This window comes from Trachinotus anak, unplaced genomic scaffold (assembly GCF_046630095.1).
Source record: "Trachinotus anak isolate AG129_WGS33_773 ecotype Australia unplaced genomic scaffold, CSIRO_AGI_Tana_v1 ptg000010l, whole genome shotgun sequence".
In the NCBI taxonomy this organism is placed as follows: domain Eukaryota; kingdom Metazoa; phylum Chordata; class Actinopteri; order Carangiformes; family Carangidae; genus Trachinotus; species Trachinotus anak.
This window is the reverse complement of record NW_027273861.1, coordinates 7,254,881-7,278,530: the sequence shown is the minus strand read 5'-3', so window position 1 is coordinate 7,278,530 and position 23,650 is coordinate 7,254,881. Positions and strand designations below refer to the sequence as shown.

General features: G+C 43.0%; 2 protein-coding genes across 7 annotated transcripts in view; both read left to right on the top strand.

Annotated features, from left to right (window-relative positions):
• Positions 1 to 16,491, top strand: part of evi5b (ecotropic viral integration site 5b) — a 37,259-nt gene extending 20,768 nt beyond the window's left edge. For 4 of the 6 annotated variants that reach the window (XM_071487260.1, XM_071487261.1, XM_071487259.1 and 1 more), the window contains 8 exons: positions 288 to 437; positions 1,476 to 1,607; positions 1,714 to 1,854; positions 2,094 to 2,252; positions 2,637 to 2,783; positions 3,315 to 3,410; positions 10,731 to 10,826; positions 14,567 to 15,158. In XM_071487260.1, the coding sequence (XP_071343361.1) occupies positions 288 to 437; positions 1,476 to 1,607; positions 1,714 to 1,854; positions 2,094 to 2,252; positions 2,637 to 2,783; positions 3,315 to 3,410; positions 10,731 to 10,826; positions 14,567 to 14,830 (1,185 nt within the window). In that variant the 3' untranslated portion in view covers positions 14,831 to 15,158. Of the gene's footprint in view, positions 1 to 287; positions 438 to 1,475; positions 1,608 to 1,713; positions 1,855 to 2,093; positions 2,253 to 2,636; positions 2,784 to 3,314; positions 3,411 to 10,730; positions 10,827 to 14,566 lie in introns of all 6 variants that reach the window. The other 2 variants (XM_071487264.1, XM_071487263.1) reach the window with 2 other exon arrangements.
• A 1,499-nt stretch (positions 16,492 to 17,990) lies between these two features.
• LOC139626383 (zinc finger protein Gfi-1-like) lies at positions 17,991 to 23,650 on the top strand. The gene is given in 8 exon segments (XM_071486699.1): positions 17,991 to 18,082; positions 18,990 to 19,153; positions 19,156 to 19,227; positions 19,849 to 20,034; positions 20,734 to 21,110; positions 21,451 to 21,588; positions 21,723 to 21,888; positions 22,022 to 23,650. Coding segments are annotated over 8 exon segments (1,374 nt in total). The 3' UTR covers positions 22,201 to 23,650.

The following is a 23,650-nucleotide window of genomic DNA, read 5'->3' as shown; positions in this document are numbered from 1 at the left end:
CTATCAATCAATCTGAATTAAGAACTAAACCAGATTATACCAGCTGATAACAGCTTTAAATATGTGCATGTAATACCACAGTGTGGCATGTCAGACAAAGTTAGAGACTCATCCTGAAGAAAGCTAATGAATCAAAATGTAAATCACACGTGACTAGAATTAAAACAAGCATGTCCTTACGAAATCCATCCCTCGTCTTCTCCTCTGAATTACCCACCCATTCCACCCACTCGTTTCACCTCTGCTCATATTCACTTCACTCCCTCCTTGGTTGGTTATGTCCCAAGGGACAAGTGACTCGAGCTCAGGAAGCAGAGGAGAACTACCTGGTCAAGCGGGAGCTGGCCACAGTCAAACAGCAGAGCGAGGAGGCCAGTGCTCAGCTGGAGCAGGCCCAGAAAACCATCAGGCAGCTCCAGCAGCAGCAGCCACAAGCGGTAAGCAGGGGCACGGAGTCCCCAGTTGGCAGGTTGCAGTGGTGACAACAGCCAAGGCTTATCCTCAGATCCTGCCTAGTCTGCGACAGGAGCTGTGACATTCAGACTGGGATGTTTCCCAGATCGGTTTGTTATATCAAAGTGCCAGAAACCTCAGGCTGACCATTTTACAGTTATGTGGCGCACTGACAGCCAGACCAGTAAGAACGTGTTTTGTTTTTTTTAAGTTATTATTTTTTGGGCTTTTATGCCTTTATTATAGTTCAGTGGAGACTGACAGGAAAGGGGGTAGAGACATGCAGTCGGACCGATCGGGAGTCGAACCGGTGCCCGCCTGCTAAGAGCGTCTTTGCGCCCAAATGGTATGCGCCCTAACCACTCGACTACCGGGCCGCCCCAGGAACGTGTTTTCACCAGAGTCGGGATGTGTCACGGTTGTCTGTCTCCCCTACCGTGCTGGCACACATTGCCTAGCAACAAAATCCAAGCAGCGGCAGACAAGAGCTTTTCTCACCTAGCTCATCGGCTTTGGGTAATGATATGTTTTGGCATGCATGAATTCAGATTGGGACATGGAGAGCCAGACTCTTAGCCACCATAACAGTCATGAGTGAATGAATTTGTAAGCAGTTGTCTCGCAGGCTGGTAGATTTCACACTCTGCATCCTGTTCACAACATATCTCTTGACCTAACATTTTGAATTATTGATGGTTGGATTCCAGATGGTAATGTGCAGGCATTACCGTGTTTTACATAATTTGCTGTCTTGCTTAACACTGAGCGGTCATGAATCATTTATGTGAAAGTGAAAGACAAAATGGTTGATACCAGCTCAACTCTGTGTGAAGAGACTCTGAGGTGTATTGTACATTATACCTATAGACATACATACATGTGGAATTTGCTGAATTATTTTGGGACTCTGGACCTTGAATATCTTGTTTTTCATTAAATGTTGATATGGTGGACAAACAGGTTTCGATATTTGCTGCCCTGCTGTGCTGTCTGTGCTCACTCACCTGTCCCGTTGGTTATAGAAAGGAGCTCCTCGCTACTCTGAGGAGTCCGTCCTGCAGCTGGAGAGAGAGCTGGTGCAGGCCCGACTGAAGGAGGCAGAGTCCCAGTGTGCTCTCAAGGAGATGCAAGACAAGATCCTTGATATGGAAAAGGTGAGTTGCCTTAAACTCTGTATCACAGCACATGTTGTCATTATGTGAAATGGCTACATCACTGCTGCAGTTTTAAAACATGCCTTTCTTAACGCGTCTTCCTTAGAGGAACACGTCGCTACCAGATGACACCAATGTGGCGCGGCTACAAGAGGAGCTGATTGGGGTGAAGCTAAGGGAAGCTGAAGCTCTGACTGGCCTGAAAGAGCTGAGACAGCAGGTCAGAGACCTGGAAGATCACTGGCAGGTGAGCGCCCACATTTCTGAACACAAGACCAAGTGCAAATTACAAGAGTCTGTGAAATGGAAAAGGGGAAAAAAAGGAAAGCTTTTATGGCAATCTGTTAATTTAATGAGTGATGGAAAGGCTTGCTCATGGTGGGAATTGTTGAATATGCTGCTCTATATGAAAATGCCCTGAGATAACATCTGTTGAGATTTGGAGCTATATAAATAAAAATTGACTTTACCAACACCCCTCCTCAGCGTCACTTGGCCCGCACCACTGGTCGCTGGAAGGACAGCCCCAAGAAGAACACTCTGAGCGAGCTACAGGACGAGCTGATGAGTGTGAGGCTGCGGGAGGCTGAGGTCCAGGCGGAGCTCAGAGAAACACGGCAGAGGAGTCTGGAGCTGGAGACGCAGGTCAGAGGTCACATCAGCTTTCTACCCACATTAACCTCAGCAGGCTCATTTGTTCTTTAGATTAATGTCTGTCCTGTATTTTCAAATTAGCAGCATCTATGTCCTCATAATGCAGTCAGCCATAGAAAATTAAAGGTATATTGGAGACATGAGTAATGAAGGTGGATGCACAGTAAAAATCAGTAAAAGCTAGAATTAAGTGGATTCTCTCCCTGTATTGTCACACAGTGGCCTTCAGAGGGCAGCAGTCATCTGCCAATAATTCAGAGTGTGAAGCAGTGTTGTCACCACTTCTGTGTTTGGATATATCTGAAAATTTTGCAAATGTCAAAGTTGAAAAATATTTTTAAATCTTTCTTGAATGTCACATGTTTGCTCACACAGAATCAGATTCACAGCAACCAGCTGCGACGGGCGGAGCAGGAGAGCCGCTGTCACATGGAGCGCGTGCAAGCACTGACGTTGCAAAACAAAGATCTGCATGTGCAACTGCAAGAGATCAAGCGGCGACAGGCTGAGATTGAATGCAAGGTACATGTGCGAGTTTGTTGCTGGTCTACAGCAAAACACCATGACCACTGTGGCAGAGCACCACAGCTCTGTTGTGGCATGATCTCTGAAGTGTAACCACAGAACTCTCAAAGTTTGTCAATCTGGACAATACAATATATGGTTTTTTTTTTACTGGTTAGAAAAATAGGACCAGATTATGTGAACTCTTCATCCCCTGACTCATATTCAGCTGTAAAAACCAGTTATAAAATCTGGTCCTGATGAGTCAGTATCCAGATCCATAAGGAGGAAGCGACTTGTGATAATATCTCAGTGCTGATGCATCTGATGCTGCTAGATTTCTTTTAACACTCTGTTAACACCCCCCACCTCTCAGGAATTCCCCCCTTCAAGATTTACACATCCAGAAATAGAAAATAAACAAATGTTGTACAATGCATAATTTTACACTAAGCATTCAGCCTCTCGTGGGCTTGGGTAGAGCTCTTGTTGAAATAATGTCTTTTGCTGCTTTTGCCTGAGAGTTTTGTGCGGTTTGTTTTTCTGTAGAGTAAAGAAGAGGTGATGGCAGTGAGGCTGAGGGAAGCTGACAACATTGCTGCTATGGCTGAACTCCAGCAACAGATCTCAGAGCTTGAGATAGAGGTAAAGTCCCAACACACACCCCACTTTGTCTCTTTGACACCCCTGCCTCTGCATCAAGTGTTGGGTTTCCTTGACTCCAACCCACATTTAACATATTTACAGTGGCAGGAGGAAGAAAGAGAAGCCTCTCAAATTACCCCCATTTATACCCCCACAGAAGCTCAAAACAAGAGTCAATAGCAACAGCAAAAAAAGCTGTTTGGCATTGGCAGAGAAGATTTGGTAAATCTTTCATGGGCGCAACCCACATACTCAGCTCTGCTGCTCATCCCACAAATGCATGTTCCTTACAAATGTGGCGCCATTTAAAAGGGAAATAAAAAGGCTTTCCAACAGTATAAGATTTATTGCCAAGAAGCATTGTTACAACAAAGAAATAATCTACCAAACACAAATTTCCTTACTTTTTGTGCTTAATTTATATTACTATTAGCAATACACAAATCTATTGTTCTATTGTCACAGTGTAAGCTGGTGAAATATGTGAACCCCTCAGCTTTAACTAAAGCTAACTGGAGTCAGTCCAGAGTTATCAGACCCAGAGCCCAGTCAATGAAACCAGATAGGAGGTGTGGGTTTGAGCTACTTTGACTTGTAACAAAACACTTCAACATTTTGTGTTTGCTGTTCACAACGCACATCTGCTGATGTGAACCAGGCCTTGCAAGAGAGAGCTCAGAAGAGGATTTAGAATCAATCATGTTGATTTTATGAAACCGAGAGGTTAAATTGTTGCTGAAAAGAGCAAAAAAGTTTCGATATTAATCAGTCCAGACAAACTATCTATAAATGGAGATGGTTTAGTTCTGCAGCTTCTCTCCCTATAAGTGAACGTCCAGTTAAAATGATCAGTACATAACCTCAGAGTAACAGCCTTAAAGGAATGATTGGAGCTGGTTAACGTCCCTGTTCACAAGTCTGCCATACACAAATCATGGTGCACATGGGACTTAGATTTAAATCAGATCACAATTTACGAACAGTCACTGCAGAAAACCAGGCCAGTCCAAAGGGTTCACACACTTCCTCTTGCCGCTGTGAACTTCCCTCAGACAGAGAGAGAAGTATCCTGCACAGGAGTGTGTGTAGTGACCAAACTGACTCACTGTAGATTCTTATTTTACTTGATGGGAGGAAGAAGGTTTGGTTGGTCAGTTTGTTTTCATCATCTGCAAGTATGCAAGGGTCCGCAAGCGAGCATGTGACATACATTTCATCATCAGAAGGCTTGTGCAGACATCTCTGTGTGTCCTCCAATGTGTTGTATTTGCACGCACAGATCAAGAGTGCATGTGCTCCTCCAAGTGGACTAGAAAGAAGTACGATAACAACTAAGTGTCCATTGCGTCTGCAGCTGTCTGTGTACGCCTCTGCAGTGTTGTATCGATGAGGTTAGTGTGTAGGTCTGAGGGATGCACTGTATAGAAAGATCTGCTGAAGTGGAAATGCTAGAGGTTATTTCACACGACAGGTTTCTGTACATGTGGTTTAGCCTGAACTCACAATATAAGCATCTGATTCTGATAGCAGTCGATATCGTGTTTGCACATGTTGCCATGGAGACAGTGCAGTGTCAGATCTGATCAAACCACACCCACACAGTCTTTATGATAGCTGAGTTATGTGTTTTTTCTAACTGTTGCTTGGTTAGTCATGAATGTATAGTGTTACAGAGAAACGCTCTACATTTGAAACTCAACCCCTGACACTGTGAAGGGTACAGAGTGCAGATATGTGTCATCTTGATTTACAGATTACAGTAAAAGCACAAATCTGCCCATTTTTCCAAACATATTCCAAAACTTAAATCTGATTGACAAAGGATGTATCGTCTTATTTTTTCCAGTTTATTGTATTTCAGGACTGGAAATAATTTGTCCATTTTAATTTTTTAGCCACATGTTAAATATTTTGGATTTGTGGGTTAAGACTCTTTCAGTCACGGCACTTGCATATAAACTTCCTTGTATGAGCACGTCTCAACGAATCAGAGTGAAGAAACCAGTATTTATCCCCAAACAAATGTAACGTTACACACAACAAGGGTGACCAAAACAAATACAGGCCTGTTCTTACAGCACCAACACTCAACAGTCATGATTGATAACGGATAAAAAAAAAAACAATCCTCAACTGGTTCATATAGGCTGTGGGGGATAAATGTGAATCTTTAATACTTTAACTTGTTTTAAAGTATGTGTGTGTTGTTGCTTGTTTCTATCATGAAATCAAGATTGGGATTTTAAAAACTTGACTTGTACAGACATCCAGCCTGTGTGTATTTCACAGTCTTTGTTGCTTTTGTTCTTGGTAATTGGTTTGTTGGTTGTAAACTGGTGACGTCACAGAAGCTAGATGTGTGATATTGTTGTCGAGTTCTGTTTTTTCAGGACTATAAATACTACATGTTTTCAGAAATAGTGTCATTACGTTTTTTGGAGTTATTCTAGTATTGTGAGCAGTTCTAAGCAAGTTGGATAAATTCATGTTTTCAGATGAGTCAAGAAACCTTTTCTTTTCTCACAAATGACTGTGTTCCTTGTCTGGGTTGCTACTGAGCCCACATATCTGCTTCTAGTGTATCAATACTTTGGAATTTTCCATGATTTTAGCAAACTCGTTAAGCGTATTGACTCATTAGCATTGTTCAGTGGAAAAGACTCTCTACAAATTGATTACGTATGAAAAAAACACAAGATTGTATTAACTGAAACCAGTCAGAACGTACCAGCGTGTGGACAGACTGTATCGACTTTGCAGAATCGGACACTGCACATGTTCCCCATTCTTTGTAAAAGAGCAAAAGAACTGTAAAGTTGCATTAGACTGTCACCCTGGTTCACACTAGAGGCCTAAATAGCCAGCGCACTTGCCACGTCTTCCCCCTACAGATCTGAGCCTGCAGCAAAAAGCGTCTTTGGTTTTGTAAGGCAACACATGAGTGTCACTTATTTGGCTTCTTGCCTTTTTTGGTTATTAGACTAATTAAACGACAATGAAAGGTCCAGTCACCGCACCTTTCATTAGTGAGATTCCATTCTTTTATTTTTTTAATATTTTGTATGTCTGCCTGTAGTGACAGATTTGATCCTCCTGTGCATGGATGATACCAGTCAAACACAAATCTGTGGAGAGATGTTCTGTCCTTTTCCACAGATGATTCTTTTCAGCTGCTCTTTGCTGGAGGAGGTTTTAGCTCTATCTTACACTTTAAATGCTCCAGAGATGTTTTATTGGAGTCAAATCACAGACATATTTGGCCAGGTCACAGTTTTCACTTCTTCCTTCTTTACCAACTCTTGTGTGATTTTTACAGTGTGTTTGGGATCATTGTCATGTTGGAAAATGTCTCTTCTGCTGAGCTTCTCCAGACTGGGAGTCATCTTTTCATCCAGCACTTGGGTTCACAAACCTGCATTCATATCACCATCTGTAAATGTCATCACCCCTACACCTTTTGCACTCATGCAGCTCTATACCAGCGCACTCCCACCTATCTAATCTGATCTGAATTTATTCTGAAGTGATTTGACCAAAGAATATGCTGCCAACATTCATCGGGCCTCTTATCGTGATCTTTCACAAAGTTTTATCTTGCAGTTTTCACTGGCTTATCGGTCACTGAAACACCAATTTCCACAGATAATCCTTTTTTAGGTCAGAAGCACTTAACTGTAGTTTTTTGAGACACGGTGGCATAAATAACGAATTGTGCACTGTGTCATTTTTCAAGGACATCCACTGCGCCTTCTTTAACCTCCTAACCACTGCTGCAACTGTGTTTCAGCTCATGTTCAGCAGCCTACTGATGCTCTTGTACCCTCTCCCATCTTTATGAAGTCTCACAGGCCAGTTTCTTGCTTGTTCAGGCAGTTCCTCACCACGTGGAGCCGTGGTGCATTAGACACAACCCAGGCCAAAACTGAAGAAGCTGTGATGTTCCCAGGTTATTTTATCGACCTTGTAGATGCAATTAGGCTTAAAACCACAGGTGTAATCACTTATGTTGTATTTAATTTGCATTTTGTAGTCGATGCAGAATTCTTATTTTTAATTATACATAAGATAAGATACCCAACATTTCCACAACTTAAAGATAATACAATTACTGTACGATTAATTATTACATTACATTTGACATTTATTACATTTTAGTGATATTACATTATTACATTATTATTATTAACTTTTAAATTGGTTATACTCAAGTTTTTTTATGTACTGTATAGTCTCAATGTTTCCGTTCCTCAGTGTTGTCCATACACTCTGATTGGATGGCAGAGAAGACGCTACAGTGATGTAGAGGTTTAGGGTTTAGTTGGAGGTGCTCACCAAGCAAACATAGCATGAGCTACACCAAGAACACAAGCAGCGTGCAAAATGTTTCAAACCCATTACAAATGTCATAATCTGTTGTCTAGTAAATAAACATGTAATAAATAGTTAACCTACTATATTGTAGTTGTACACAGTAGGTCTTCCTGTGGATACCCATAAAGAGGAGGCTGCTGCATAAACAGATGATATATATATATATATGTATATATATATATATATATATATATATATATACACACACACACAGTGGTGCACACACACACACGTGTGTGTGTGTGTGTGTGTGTTAAATGGTAAAGTCAGGGGCAAAACATAAGTTTGGTGCCACTGATTTGGTGTAAATATCAGTTGCTTGACCTGAGTGTCCAACCAAAAACATGGGTCACCTTTGACTTGACAGAGACACAGACCACTCTGTTGGAAACAGTTGTTACTTTGGGCCAGTGGAGCAGGCTTTTTTTTACCTTTTGTAAGTGTACTCCTGAGTGTAAGGTGTTTGAGATAGTCTAAGCTGTAGGCCCAGACTATTTATAAGTATGACACCTACAAGAAAACCTCCCCCTCTTCCCCTTCACAGGCATACACAATCACGCAGTGTGGTCTGAGGTTTTGTTACTAAGTGATAGAGCAAAAAACATGCAACACCAAAACTTTACCACTGCCACCCTCATACGTTTTAGAATCTGTGTAATGAACACAGTTGGGTGTGTCAATGAAAAGCACTTTATTTTGCATTTTACTTTCCTATAGTATTTAGGAAATGTGTTGCAGATGCGTCTTACAGGTTTGGAGCAGGGTTTGAAATTCAACATCCATCTGAGTTGAATGATCTCTTCTCTTTAAGTTGTGAGTGGACATTCTGTCTCGGTTATAAAAAAAAAAAGTTTCTTGGCTTCCTCGTCAGAGAAGATGACACATATTGATGATGACAATGATGTGCAGCTCAGTTTTAATGTGACTAGTCAGAGGTGACTGTGGCATCAAATTGCCTTTTAGTCTGAATACTGAATACAGTGGAAGATGTGGGTGAAGCAGAAGTCACTGTAAACATGAAGGAACATGTGTACCTTATCATCCTTCAGTAACTACACAGACAATGCTGCAGGAGTTTAATGAACAGATACAAATTCATGATAACAAAGACCGAGTGACAGTGGAAGACATTGTTGGTGAAACTGAGATGTCTAGAGAGGTTTATGTAGGATTCTTTCACTACCACAGTCATGGCCTCTGTTTAACGCCACAGCGCCACTGTCTCTGGGGTGATAGGAAGTGGTTTCTCATCTTGAAGCAGAGACTCTACCAAAGGTGACATGCATGGTTTATTTTGAGGTTTCTATTACATGCTCAGAGATTTATACTAAATGTTTTAGCCTGTAAAGGGACATTATCATGTTTATTCTGTCTCTCTATGTCTCCTTAGCCTCACACGTGTTAAATATGCTCAGAGGTGGAAAAAAGCAAACTGTAATGACACATCTGTGGTCAGCTTAAAATGTTATCATTGCACTAGGGGAAATAATGTTAGATTTTTTTTTTTTTATCATATCTGCTCTTTACTGAGAAACAGCTAAGTGATAAAGAGAAAGTTTAATAATGACAAATGTAACATTAATCATCATTTCACACTACAGCTGTGACTTTTCACACATCCTTCACAATTGTCTTTGCAGATCGAGAATAAAGCAAACGTCATCGCCACAACAATGGAGACGCACGGCGTGTAAAAACACTTTGTGCTGACTGAAACGGCAGATACTGTCTGATGATTCTGGTGCATTTCATGAAAACTTGTCTTATGAGCTGTGATTGAACTCACTCGCTCCACATGATGACGTTTGTGACGAATGTTGTGCCAGATTATTAGACGCTCGGTTCACTGTTGTCAGTACAGTAAAGAAATTAAACCTCCAATACGGTTTGTACTACGTCGTTATAAACAGTGGACTGTTTCTCTTACTGTTTTTATGGAACTGTTACCAAACTGCGACTAAACAAAGTTGAACAGGCTTTGAGGCTGCAGGAACATGAGGAAAACATTTTTTTTTTTTTCTTTTTTTTTTGTGCGAGACGTCCTCAGCTGCAGTCTGACACCTGGTGATTCACGCAGCTGAACATGAGGAAGTCTTATTAACTGCCTGCCCCTCGTCGTTGCACTGTTTTGGAGCAATGTAACCTCAAAAACAACAGATTCTTGGGATAATCTCACTTGTTTATACCTCTTCTTGTGAAAAAAGGCCCACTGGGACCCACTAAAGTCACCCCCCTTGCCACAGGAATAAAAAACTCCATCTATATTTTGGGGTGTTGGTGAGCCAGAAAGCACTCGGTCGGCCTCTCTACCTCGACACCCGACCCCTGCTGTGTGCTGCGTACCTTCCCTTTTTTGTCTCAGTGCTTCTGTGCTGCAGCCTGTGGTTTGAACTCCTCTGTGCACGGGTCTCACAGTAGAACTGGCAGGTTCAAGGGGTGTGTGTGATTGAGGTTTGAAAGAGAGTTTGTTTGTCTCCAGTGCTTGCAGATGTCTTTGCTGAGGAAGGTAAACATCACATGGGCTGTTTAACTGTTAAAGCTAACAACCAGCCTCATCCCCAGGGCCCCAGGAGGAAATCAAGCACCAATGACACTGTCTTGTGTTTCCTCTGACATCTGTCACTTTACTCTCCCACCGTACATGCAGGGTACTTCGTCATGCTGCTTTTTTAGAAGTGGCGCTCTAGCGTCTGACACTGTTTGTACTGAATGTGCAGAAGCTCACAACAATGAATATCATTGGGTTTTCATTTGGACGTGTCAATGAAATTTCCAAGATTCCAGACTTTTAAGTGTGTTCCTCGTTTGCCGTGTAGTGCCAAGTTTAACCACTTTGTCTCTGCCAATGTGTTTACGTGAACCAAAAATATTCTGTCACCTCCCTCTGTAGGAAAACTACCTGTGAGTGCTGTAGCCCTTTTTTAAAAAACTCATCTCCTTTACCAACAGAAAGAAGAAGGAAAGGTCCAAGGCCACCTGAACCACACAGACTCGAGCCAGTACATCCACGACCTCAAAGACCAGATAGCAGAGCTAAAACATGAGGTGAGAAGCATCAGGTCCATCATTTATCGCGCTAGCTTATTTGTCAACTGTTTTTTCCTTGAGATTCAGATTTAGTTGTTGCCATTTCTTTCATCAAACATTTCAGAGGTTTCACTACATTCCCTGAGATATGGTTTTACTTTGAAGCTGGTAAATTAGTAGAAGTGTTAACTACACCCAGAGATTTCCTGTGTGGAGTTGACATTGCACACCTCTTGTGAATATCCTCACAGACATAACCTACACAAGGTTTTACAGGTTTCACCAAACTTATCACAGAGTAGAGCCAAGAGAGATAAGAAAGGTGTACCTACATATACAGCTTCCAATTTATATCTGAAGATTTGATGATAAAATAACAAGTAAAATGTGATTGCTTTATTTTATTTTTTATTTTTTTAAATTTAAAACTAAAGTCATCACATTTGTTTTGTGTTTTTGTTTGTGGCAAGTATTGTAAAGCGTGGTCAATGAGACTACAAAAGCGCTTTATAAGTGCAACGTTACCTTATAGCATTTACAGAGAGAAAGGGAAGGACAGGAAAGAGTCTGGCACTTGGCCATCGGATCCCCCCCCCTTACTTGTTATTTTATCATCAAATCTTCAGTTATAACCAAAACACAAATCACGACAAACAATATAACAGAATTGGCACCAAGTGTAGCATAAAGTACTGTTAGCATTACTATATATTTCTATATACCAATATATATATATATATATATATATATATATATATAGCTATAGCTATATAGCGATATGACAGAAGGGAGCAGACCTATCGCTTGATCACATTGTGAACTGCTCCCAGACCCTAAGGAGATGGATAGTTTATTCGGAGTTTGTAGTTGAATTCTGCTGTGGTCTTGGTTAGAAGGAGGAATAAGGAGACCCAGCCTTACCTCTCCATGCCGACCGCTCTACAGAGATCCCTCCCTGGAAGAAAATAAATGGATAAAAAAAATAATTATAGACAGGGTGGAAACAGCTATAATGTTAATGTATCAGTGACAAATAAATACTAATCAACAACATCAACAATAATAATAATAATAATAGTTTCAAGTGAAAATAGTATTATTAGTTTTTTCCCTTTTAGTTGATCAGTTATGTAAAGAAACAATATCATATCTTAATATCAGTGACCTTTATGCACTGTTGGTGAACCATGATGAAATCAAGCTGCAAGCATGAACTTCTTCTGTCTCTATATAAAGGCAGTGCAGTCACACAGTCATTTCCCTCCCTCTTACTTGGTTTTGCCTGGTGGTCATGTTGGGTTGAGCATGGCCTGCTATGAATCATGTGAACTCTTTGTACAAGCAAAACTGAAAGTAGAGAGTGGCTCAATAAACAAGTCCCACCATTCTCCTCCGTCACAATCTGCGTTAAAACCTGCATCATATGGCTGGAAATGTTTGCTGCAGCCAGTCAGATGTTGATTAGATCACGATTTCCTTTTTGCATGACAACAACAGGAAGGTAGACTCCCAGGTTTAGACAGGTGCAGGTAAACATGGGCTTGTTTTTGTTATTCTGTGGGTTGTGTACTGTGCTCTGAAGTGGTCTCTGAATGCATCTCTTCCTACATGTCTGTCTCTTGAACGGCAGGCTGTCCCAGGTGAGTTGGTACAGATGTGCCATGTAACCCCCAGTGGTTGAAACCTGACCTTGTGTTGACCCTCATCTCATTGGCTTTGTGGCCCCCGTCTTAATCCCCGTTTAATTCACAGCAAGGGGGGTGGTCCTGGATGCTTCCGTAGAAAAGGGAGGTGATGGTGCGCTGCTCCAAATCAGAGGTGGGGAAGTTCACCAGATAAACCAAACAGCACTTGTAAAACCTGTCAGAAAACACGTCAGATAAAGTGTTAATCTCCCCCTAGTGCCCAGTGGTGGAAAAAAACACACACAACTTCAGTTCAACAATAGCTGCAAAATGCATTTTCCACCATTGGCCACAAAGGGCAGTAAGCCTCATTCCAGCTCAGTTCACCAGAATGACGCAAAGTAGACACATACTTAAAAACTTGGACAAGGTGAGATTTCTGCTCTTTCTAAAGAGTTTTGGTTTTACAAGAAGAAAAGATGTAGTGAATAGTTGATCTGGCAAATGCACATCGGGTTAACTTCCCACCTCTGACAGCAGCCTCTTCCTGTGGGACACATTGAATATGTTGTGCATTCACACTGGAAATGTGACAAAATAAAGTTCACTCACCAGTAGGGCTGTTCGACATGGCCTATTAGTAATATCGTGATATATTTAGGCTATATTGTGATACATGATATATATACCTCGATATTTTGAAAAACCCTGTACAGCACTTCATAAATGCATGATTTAACCCTTTGATACATAAAAAGACACGCTCTCATGCTTCACTGCTGCTTTGTGTGATCTAGAGATTTGGCATCTCAGCTTTTTCATCCATGACAAGTTTTTCTAAGCAAAAATAAACATCTGTTGATAGTCATACTGGCATAAAACCAGCAACTGACACCTTTCGAGAGAGAGAGAGAGAGAGAGAGAGAGAGAGAGAGAGAGAGAGAGAGAGAGAGAGAGAGAGAGAGAGAGAGAGAGAGAGAGAGAGAGAGAGAGAGAGAGAGAGAGAGAGAGAGAGAGAGAGAGAGAGAGAGAGAGAGAGAGAGAGACAGAGAGAGAGACAGAGAGAGAGAGACAGAGACATGTCTGTATCTTCATAGCAGAAACCCAATGTTGGTTATAATTATGTCATTAATTTAACAGGTGAAGGGCAGTTTTTTTTACTGGTGCGCTCTCTTTCACTCTCGCTGTATGTGTGTGTGTGTGTGTTATGCTCTGCACGAAACAAAAGTCACGGCAAACTCTTTGTCGAAAGACAGAGGTGAAAGTTGCAAAGTTGCACACGCAAAGCAGTTTTCTGAAGCACTTCGTCTGCCTCCGTCTTCAGTTATACATATAAATTTGCTTTGTAGCTTGACTTTTTCTGCTCTCTCTGGTTCGCTCTGCTCCAGATACAAACACACACACACACTTCCTCACCTAAGTCACACATGCAGAGAGTTTTCTGGATGGGCGGGGGAGTGCGTCTGTGAGAGGGAGACGGCCAAAGTGAACTTCATGTCTGCGTCTTAAAACAATTATGTGACAATTTATACTCAGTATTCGTGATATAGCCATCTACTGCATCCAACATTGAACCAGCCACGATACTTGGAGTATCTTGGATATATCGCCCACCCTTACTCCGCTGAGACGTCAGTGTGGACAGAAAACTGTCTTTTTGAGTGAGCAGTTGTCCCACCATGTTAATGTACAAAGGAAAAGCAGAGTTACTCACAGTTCAAAATTAATCGATTCAATTTAATTTTACTTTTTTTTTTTTAATATACCACTTATAAAAACTTACTATAAAAATGATGATATAGTATATACTGTATCCTGTTGGTGTGTAGTATGGAATTGGGTCACAGCTCATATCTTATCACATTATTCCCTTGAGTTTTTTGGTTGGATTGCAACCTACATGTCAGATTTGTGAAAGACATTTGTTTCCGTTTGTGCCGGTGATACTACTAGAATATCACTGACTGCCAAAGATTTGACCACGCTATGCTAAATACTTTGTTTCAGTCTTTGTTTCCTCCCTCAGAAGTTGCATATCTGTGTTTTGCTCATTTTGCATGCAGGATACAAAAAAAAAAAAAAAAAAAAAAGTCTTTGCATTGCTTCTAATACGCATCGTGCTTCCTCTCACAGATTTGCTGCTTAAAAGGGCAGAGGGGCTTGGCCAGTCAGCCCACTTTTGATGGGATCCACATCGTCAATCACTACGCGGGCGATAATGAGTCTTATCAGTCTTCAGATGAAGATGGAGTCAAGGACCCCACCCTCAAGGACACCCAGCAGAGGAGCAGCGGCCGCATCAGACTGCACCCCAACCTCGGGGACAGCGATAGCGAGGAAGAGGACGGGGAGGGCCTGCGGCTCTCTGTCCCTCAGAGCAAGTCCACCACTGTGTGACAAGTACGCGCTGGCTGGCAGAGTCGGGACACAGGCTGTCAGCACCCACTGAGGAAGAGGGGGTGTTTCCAGCATCCATTTCAGAGTCTGGATCTAGAGTTCTGAATTTCAGAGAGGATATGCATCAACATTTCATATCACGAGAATCACACTTCATGGATCTAGTTTTTCTTTGTTTACCTCCTATTTGTAGTTTTTGTTTTCTTCTTGAGGGCAGCAAACACCTGACAGCTGGCAGATCATCAGTCTGGACCTCAGCAGAGAATTAAATGATGTGGAACTATCAAACTCAACTGGGCCACAGAGACCGGAGGAGGGGGAGGAAGAGGAGGAGGGGGAGGAGGAAGAGGAGGAGGGGGAGGAAGGGGAGGGAAGAGAGGCAGTCAGTCAGTCTGTCCCTCCTAACCCCGCCCCTTCTTGTTGGTACAACACAGAGAAAGAGACTGTGCAATAAAACATTTTATGCTATACTACACACTTCATCCAATGTATTTTTATATTTTTAAAGCATTTTATAAATGAACGTCAACAACGTATTGATGCCGTTACTACTAAGTGTCCAGCATGCAGAGGCAGAATTGTATGAGTGCTGTGTATATATAAATATATATGTATGGTCCCAATGAGCTTGGTCAGAGCCTGGTATCAAAGCCACTTGCATCAGCCGGCGTTGACTTGAGGTGATGATAACCTTTAGGCCTTAGCACATGCCGCATGCCTTTCACCAGGGCTGGTGTATCACAAGCTCACTGTGACATCTGAGTACTTGTAGATATGTAAATGTGTATTATGCTTGTTTTTTCTTTTGTTTATTTTTCTCAACTCCTTTTGAACTTGAACATATGTATCTATTGCATATCTGATGTTTAGAATATATTGTACAATACAGAAAAAAAGGGACATATAGTTTAGTTTAATATGGTAACAACACAAAATGACAAGTCTGGTTTTTGAGATGAGTGAGGTGAATTCCTGTCAAGAGAAAAAAGATGTTTCCTTGTCAGAAGACGTCAGCGAACATGAATAATGAGCAGAGCAGAGGACAGATTTATTTCCTAACTACTGTTGCTATTGTAATGGTTTCTCTGAAAGCATCCCGACTTCGCTTTCAAAATGAGCCCTGCAAAGCAGTACACAGCACATCAGCCGATGAGTCAAACATGAGTAATGTCTAACATATGTTTTTGTGTATCACAAATTAGCAAACGAATGGATGGCAGTCCTATAGGGAACCTGAGCTGGGAGATAAGACAACCTACATTTGTACACTTGATAACATCTGGAGAAGAAGTGGGAGTTGTACCAAAGTAAGCACTAAACTCTGTAGGGTGCTCATCCACAGGCCAGTTCCACTCCATTTCATGCGCAAGCACCTGGATGTGTAAGAGTGAACTTCTCTGAATGTCCATACTGAACACTAACTCCTGTATTCAGTGAAAGACAAGTCAGTTCCAGGAAACGGTAATTATCATGTCCCTTTGATGAACAAGATACTCTATGTTGTTTGATGGGAGAGGAACACTTCATGGCACTTTTTGAGTCTGCAGTGCAGTAAGGACACACATGGCAACACTATGGAGCAGTCAGCACACTCTGGAGACTAAATGAGATTGTTGTGTGTGTGTGTGTGTGATGAGTTCATAATAAAATGTTTGATAAACTCCTGGCCTGATGTGTCTTGATGGTGACAGCAGACCTCTAACCAGAGCCTCCTCTCACACACACTTGAAGCTGTGAGCACATGTGGGATGTTTAGTCTTAACTCTGCCTTCCTCTGTGAAGATTTTTTGCTTAGATTGACTGTTTCAGGAAGTGATTTCTCGCGGTTTTCAGAGCTGAGTCTCTACTACTAATCATTTCATGCAGAAAACCACATTTTAAAAGCGCGTTCCTCGTCGGGGGTTCAGAGATCATCCAGGTTAGTATTATCACCAAATGCTGATAGTGTTTTTATATCATTAGAATTATTAGACATTAAGGCCAGTGTAATTTTGATGCCAGTGAGCTCAGTGTGATGATATATTTTTATGATGCAGTGATTGATTCTGCTTGCGGGTATTTTGTGCTCTTCACGGCGCAGTGAAAGTCGGGGACACTTCAGTCAAATTCGGACAGGCTGGTGGTAAAACTTCAACACCTCATCTGATTTTCGTTGGCTACCGGTCAAACAGACGTGCATTTGATTATGGTGCCACAAAAATACGATTTAGATCATTTCAACCAGTCTGTATTTGACTGGCATGACGGGTTTTTAAATCTATACAAATGTAATAAATAAGCTTTTTATTTGGCGCCTCCCGACAGGTTCACCATAACAACAGGCATTAAAATCAGACACTGTGGTGCCCTGTGGGAGGCGATGACTCATTTAGTGTTTTCACATATAGATGCCTTTTTTAAAAGCTGAATTTCATCAGAGTCAGACATACATGATGCAAAAGTTATGAGGAAATTGGTTTAATTTATGCAGCGTTCAAACGACTGCACATAAACAATCTGTTCTGCCTTCAAACAGACTCTGGCTTCTGCAGAATCCGGGACTAATAATAACTTCATTATTATTATTATTAGCCTGTTATTATTATTATTATTGTTGCTCGGCCTCCAGGTCAGTGGTATCTAACGCTTTACTCTGATGGCAGGATGACACAGTTGTTGCGCGGCGTTGTGAAACTCCTCTGTCGGCCTATCGCCTCTCTCCGGGCCTGTCGCCTTCTACTTTTATCGGTCCTAGCTTCATATCTTCACCAACGCGGTGTCCGGAAGCCGCGGCTGCGATGAGTCTAATCGAGCTGGAGCATGTGGAGCTTTGATTTCCTGTCCTTCAATCACTGAGAGGCTGCTGCGCCTGGTGCCGACCATCCAGCGCAGGCTGAGCTGCAGAGCTCGGATTGTGGTGATCGCTGTTTCAAACAGTCCCTCGTCCCGAACTGGCTTTTTCAGTTTTGTGTTTGAGTGGAGGAAACTTTTTCTGCTGTGGCGGATTTGTCATGAGCTGATTGACTGATGAGTAGAAAATGTGTAGTAAAACACACACACACACACACAGGTCCAGTTAAATAGGCTGTAATAGATTCCATTCATATTGATTGTTAGTCATCAAAGTGCACCTACCCACTCCATCACTGCTGCAGTGACTGGAGCCATTGTTCAGTGCGTAATGACGCTCAGCAGTTGCTGTAACTTGCGTCCTGAGCGAACAGAAAACAAATTGTCTGTGTCGTGGGTTTCTTCCTTAGAGCCCAGAGCAACGTGAAACTATCACCGCAGGCGTGGGGTCGGCGAGTGTCTGTCACATAGCCTAATAACAGACCGTGGGCTCAACTGACCAGCAGCCCGGAACAGAGCCATGCGTGGAGCAAGGTTTCATTCATGCGCATTTGAGGTTGGGATTTATGCTGAATTATCACCTCTTCTTACATTCAATTTATTCTGTTGTGTTTTAGGCACAATTCCACCAAACTAATAGGTATCAGCGACCCTGATCTATATTGAGCATAAGGGGACACAGTCGGGTCAGAGTTTCCCCCGCCCCTTGTATTTTACCACTACGTGCTGCAAGAAGGCTCAGGCACCCTGGGGTGCGCCTCCGCGTTTCCTCTCCCTCTGTCCCCTCTCCAAAGATTGCGTAGCGCTGATAAACCGTGTATCTATTCTCCTGCCTGACACTGGCTGCAGCCTGGCAGCTCCCGGCAGCGGGATAAAAAAAAAAATAAAAAATTAAAAGTCTGCATTTAAAAAAAAAAAAAAAGTCCCTACGATTCAGAATAATTGTGTTGACTTTTATTTTGAAAAAAGAAGTAGAGTGAATAGCTGATAATTCCCCGGGTGTTTCTTAAAACAGAAGTAGGGCGAAGGCGCACCGCCGCGTCATGGGCCCAAATTATCAAGTCAAGTCCTGAAATGAGTGACGCTGCTTTGGGGAGACGTGACAAGAAGTCGCCCCCGCTGCAGACTGTTTTCCTATCACCTGTAACCAGCCAGGCTTCACGCTGACTGAAACACTGCAGGCGGATATATTTATTTACAGCGCGCTGAGTGGGGGTGGGGAGGGGGGGGGGGGGGGGGGGGGCGGAATGACACCTGTCCATGCAACACCTGGCGGACGGGACGGACTCGGTCGGCGCATGCTCCGTCGTCAGGTTGAACTCTCTTAAAGCACTTGGGACCCACGTCTCCCCAGCAGTGGAGACCAAGTGTTGGCAGGGTTCAGAGCGAGCAGCGCCGTGCACAGGACCCCGCTCTGCAGCTGGATTATCAGCGCTGTGTCTGCTCTCAGGTCAGACTTGCCTCGCTCCTTCATGGTGAAGAGTAAGAAGGCGCACAGTACCACCAGCCCCGGGCTTTAGAGGATGACTACAGCAGGCTGGACTCTATACTGGCGCAGATATGCTCAGGTATGTGCGAAATGACGAAATACTCTTCATCCTTAAACCTTTTTTTTTTTTTTTTTAAATCTAATTTAATGTTTTTTCTTTTTACAAAAACACATTAAGTGTGACAGCAGATTAAAGGCTTATTCGATCAAAGTGAAACTGTTTGCATACAAGCAAGTAAACTACAAATTTAAAGGACTGGAATGAGTCGTTCAGTTTATTCATATTGGCCTTAAAACACGTTTTTCCCCTAAAAAGGCTTTAAAATGAAATAATCTTATTCAACAAAATTTCAGGTGAATTGTTTCTGCAGTCGGAAGCCACTGAGATGTCATGATAACGAAAAATCACCCTGATAAACACATTTAAACAGCCTTAAATGTCGCAGTTTGTTTTTGTTTCCTATTGCATCGCCATTGTTTTTCTATTATATTACGTCACAGGTTATTCACGGAAATAAGGTGACATTTGTCTTAACTCTAGGTCAGTTTGCACATCTAATAAATCCGTCACGTTTTGACAAACCCACAGAGGCTTCAGTGTGAGAGCCTGTGGTGATAGGGTCTGCTGTTCTTTCTCAAACCACACTGGGATGACCCACTCGTCGTGCTGATGCTGAGTGTCCTGTGTGTGTGTTCTCAGAGGCGGACAAGCTCCCAGATGAGCCCGACATGACGGGGGACAGGTACGGCCTCTCTCCGGACTCCCACCTGGCTGACGCTGATGATTTCTCCCCAAAGTCCCCGCTGAGCTGTGCCGACAGTCTGTGCGCTCGATCCCCGGACTATGAGGACTTCTGGAGGCCTCCATCGCCCTCTGCATCACCGGGTACATAGTCTCTCTCTCTCTCTCTCTCTCTCTCACAGACACACACACACACACACACACACACACACACCACCACCACCACTACTACCACACACCACTTATGATCTTGTAGCCTACTACACAGCTACACATTAAAGGCCAAGAGGGGAAACAGTAAAATCTTATGAAGGCTACAGAAAACCACAGATACTGTGAGTTGAAACCGAGTCAAATCCCTGTGAAGGAATATTTTCATATTGTTGAATTGTGTGTAGCCTAAGAGATTTTCATTTCCCTGCATATTTTGGAAGCTGTAACACTAAAATGTTAAGGTGATCACATGGATCAGTTACATCAAAAACATACGGCCTTTACAGTGAGTTGACATATTCTGTGTGTAGTTCCACAGCCTAACTAATTCATCTGTTGACTGTAGCCTGTATCATATGAGTTCACTCGTTTATATATGAAGTGCATGGCTCCGCGGGTTGTCCCTTAAAATAACTAAAAGACAAATGTTGGACTGGTTATAATGCAGGCCTCCTCTTTAGCATCTGGTATTCCTGGTTTCACCTTCATCAGTTATTCTCTGAAAGAACATTGCATGACTCCTTATATCAGCCACCGGCTCCTGGGGGGGGGGGGGGCTGCAAACGCCCCCTTTAGCCGTGTCACTGGTTTCATCAAATTTTCATCCGGCCTCTCCGCTCCCCTCTCCAGCTGATTCTGAGAAATCCCTGTCTCCTCTGGTGGACGAGACGCAGCCCTTCACTGTCCCCTTCCGACCCTACGCCTGGAGCAGCTACCCAGGGCCCGAGCTGAGGCCCCTGGTGCAGCAGACTCTCCACCCTAGCATGGAGGTGGACAGGGGCCCGGCAGCGATGGCCTTTTACGGGGACCAGAGCGCCCACTCGGCCCTGTACTCCGAGCGGGTTCTGGGAGAGGAGGCTTACGGAGACTACAGGAGGCGAGCTGCGGCCCTGCTGTTTCCTGAGGGGGGGCTACACGGGAAGACTCCCGCTGTGAAGGCCCAGTCTGAGCTGCTGTGCTCCAGCCTCCTCCTTAACGGTGCCTACAAGTGCGTCAAGTGCAGCAAGGTGAGGATGGAGCTGCACTGCACACAATCGGTTACATGTCAACTCCAGGTGGTGGTCATCTAAAATAAAATAAAAAAAACACACCATAAAAATTGCAAAAAAAAAAAAAAAAAAAAAAAGCAAAAAATTGTGCACACTATCCTTCTGGTTAATGTGACTTCAAGGAAAACAGACACTGCTGAAGCGCTACTTCAGAAAGACTCTGAGCCGCTACCTCAGCCAGAGGAGGTTATTAAATATAATAAAATATAATTTTCACTCAAACCTTATTACTATTTCCGAAATCTCTGCAACTTACCCCCCCCCCCCCCCCCCCCCCCCCCTCTTGTCTGTCCATCAGGTGTTCTCTACTCCGCACGGTTTGGAAGTCCACGTCCGCAGGTCGCACATCGGCACCAGGCCGTTTGCGTGTGAAATCTGCGGCAAAACCTTCGGTCACGCAGTCAGCCTGGAGCAACACAAGGCCGTGCACTCTCAGGTGACTTCCGACACCCATCCTGCCATTCACACCTTTGTGTGTTTTTGTGTTTTTCTGCGTCTGCATCTTGTTGTCAACCTGTCTTCCTGTCAAGAAGAGCAGCGCTAACTCGAGGCCTCTGCGCCTTGTTTCAGGAGAGAAGTTTCGACTGCAAAATATGCGGTAAAAGCTTCAAGAGGTCGTCCACGCTGTCGACGCACCTGCTCATCCACACCGACACCCGGCCGTACCCGTGTCAGTACTGCGGGAAGAGGTTCCACCAGAAGTCAGACATGAAGAAGCACACCTTCATCCACACAGGCAAGTGGCGCACAAAACAAACCGAGGAGCCTCATCTGGCACAAGTCAAACCGTTGCTGTTCCTACACTTAAGTGGATCTTCAATTGAAAAAAAATTAAACATGTTTTCTAAATGTGTCCCCCCCCCCCTCAGGTGAGAAGCCGCACAAATGTCAGGTGTGTGGCAAAGCGTTCAGCCAGAGCTCCAACCTCATCACGCACAGCAGGAAGCACACCGGCTACAAACCTTTCGGCTGCGACCTGTGCGGCAAAGGCTTCCAGAGGAAGGTGGATCTGCGGAGGCACAAAGAGACGCAGCACGGACTGAAGTGACTGCGCACAGCATGTGCTGCCACCCGACTTCCCATCCTTGTTCTTGAAACAAAGACATTTTAGACAAAAGGCATTTTCGCCCCCAAACACCCTGTTTCCTGCTTCGGGACATTTGTTGGATCAAGATTCACGGTCCACTGTTAGCTCCGTGAAAACTTCATGAAAATATATTTCATAATATTAGCCAACGGCAGATTAAAAAAAAAAAAAAAGTATCTTATCCAGGAAAACGTAAAAATAAAGATCTTATAAGAAACAACCGGATTTTGCAGTTGAAGACATCAGCAACACTAAACAGGCCTTTCCGCCCCACTGCAGACTGAATGAAGGCCCAGAACACCAGACATAAGCTGGGACACAAGCTGTGAACTGTCGGGAACAGTCATGACGAAGCGTGATAAAATACATTTATCATGTTTGTGTGTCAACTGATATGAATCAGCTTCAGTGGGCATTAAACCCAAAATATTTGTACTCACACCTCAATAAAAACACCAGGAACAGATGAAATCAGCGCTTCTCCAGTGAACTGAGGCTTTTATTTTGTTGGTTGGGACTAATGTTGGCAAAACAGCTCACTCACACTGGAGGGGGGGGGGTCACTGCCCGTGTGTGAGCTGTTCGTCTATCTTTGATTCCCCCCCCCCCCCCCTCCATTTTGCACATTTTCTTGTCAGAATAAACGTTTTGCCGTTTACAAAACATAATACATAATGTAACCTCTTTGATTTTCTGTTTGGTTTTGTTGAAAATGTTATAAAACCTAAAAGCTGAATATGACTTCTTTTCTTAGTGGAATGAAATGAGAACATTTTAAAACGGTTTACTGGTCTTTTAATTTACTAAAATTACAGCAAATGTCCCCAGGATTTGTCTTTTTGGCACCTTGCAGACCCCGTAGTCAATACGTCAGGTGTAATTTATTACGCGTTACTGTTTTACATAATAATCACATTATTATTATTATTATTATTATTATTATTATTAAACATAGGCCAGCAGTAGTGGCTGATTTCACATCATTATCCTAAATGATTTCACATTTTTCTTGGGCAGTAATTTTTTTCTAATTGATTTTAAATTACAGCCACAAAACAAAACCCTGAGCTAGACGATGTTTTGCTTTTCAAAGCGCTGATGTGGATGATTAAAGCCAAAGGGGGCGGGGCCGCTGAACCACCTTGCTGCCGTGATTGTGAATGCCCAGAGGCTGCTGTTTGTTTTGACCACTGTCGCCATGTGTTTGGACCTTAAACAGTGTGAGCAGATTTAACCGTTAACCAAACGCCTTTTACCCTCATGGCTGTTACTGAAAAAAAAACCCGACTCCTGGCAGAAAGCAGAAAGAGGAGGCCCCACATGTGGCAGCTGTGATCCTCAGAGGGACTGGTGCTGAGATTATTTATTTTACTTCATCTTTAGTGTAATGAATTGTAATCCAAAAAAGTGA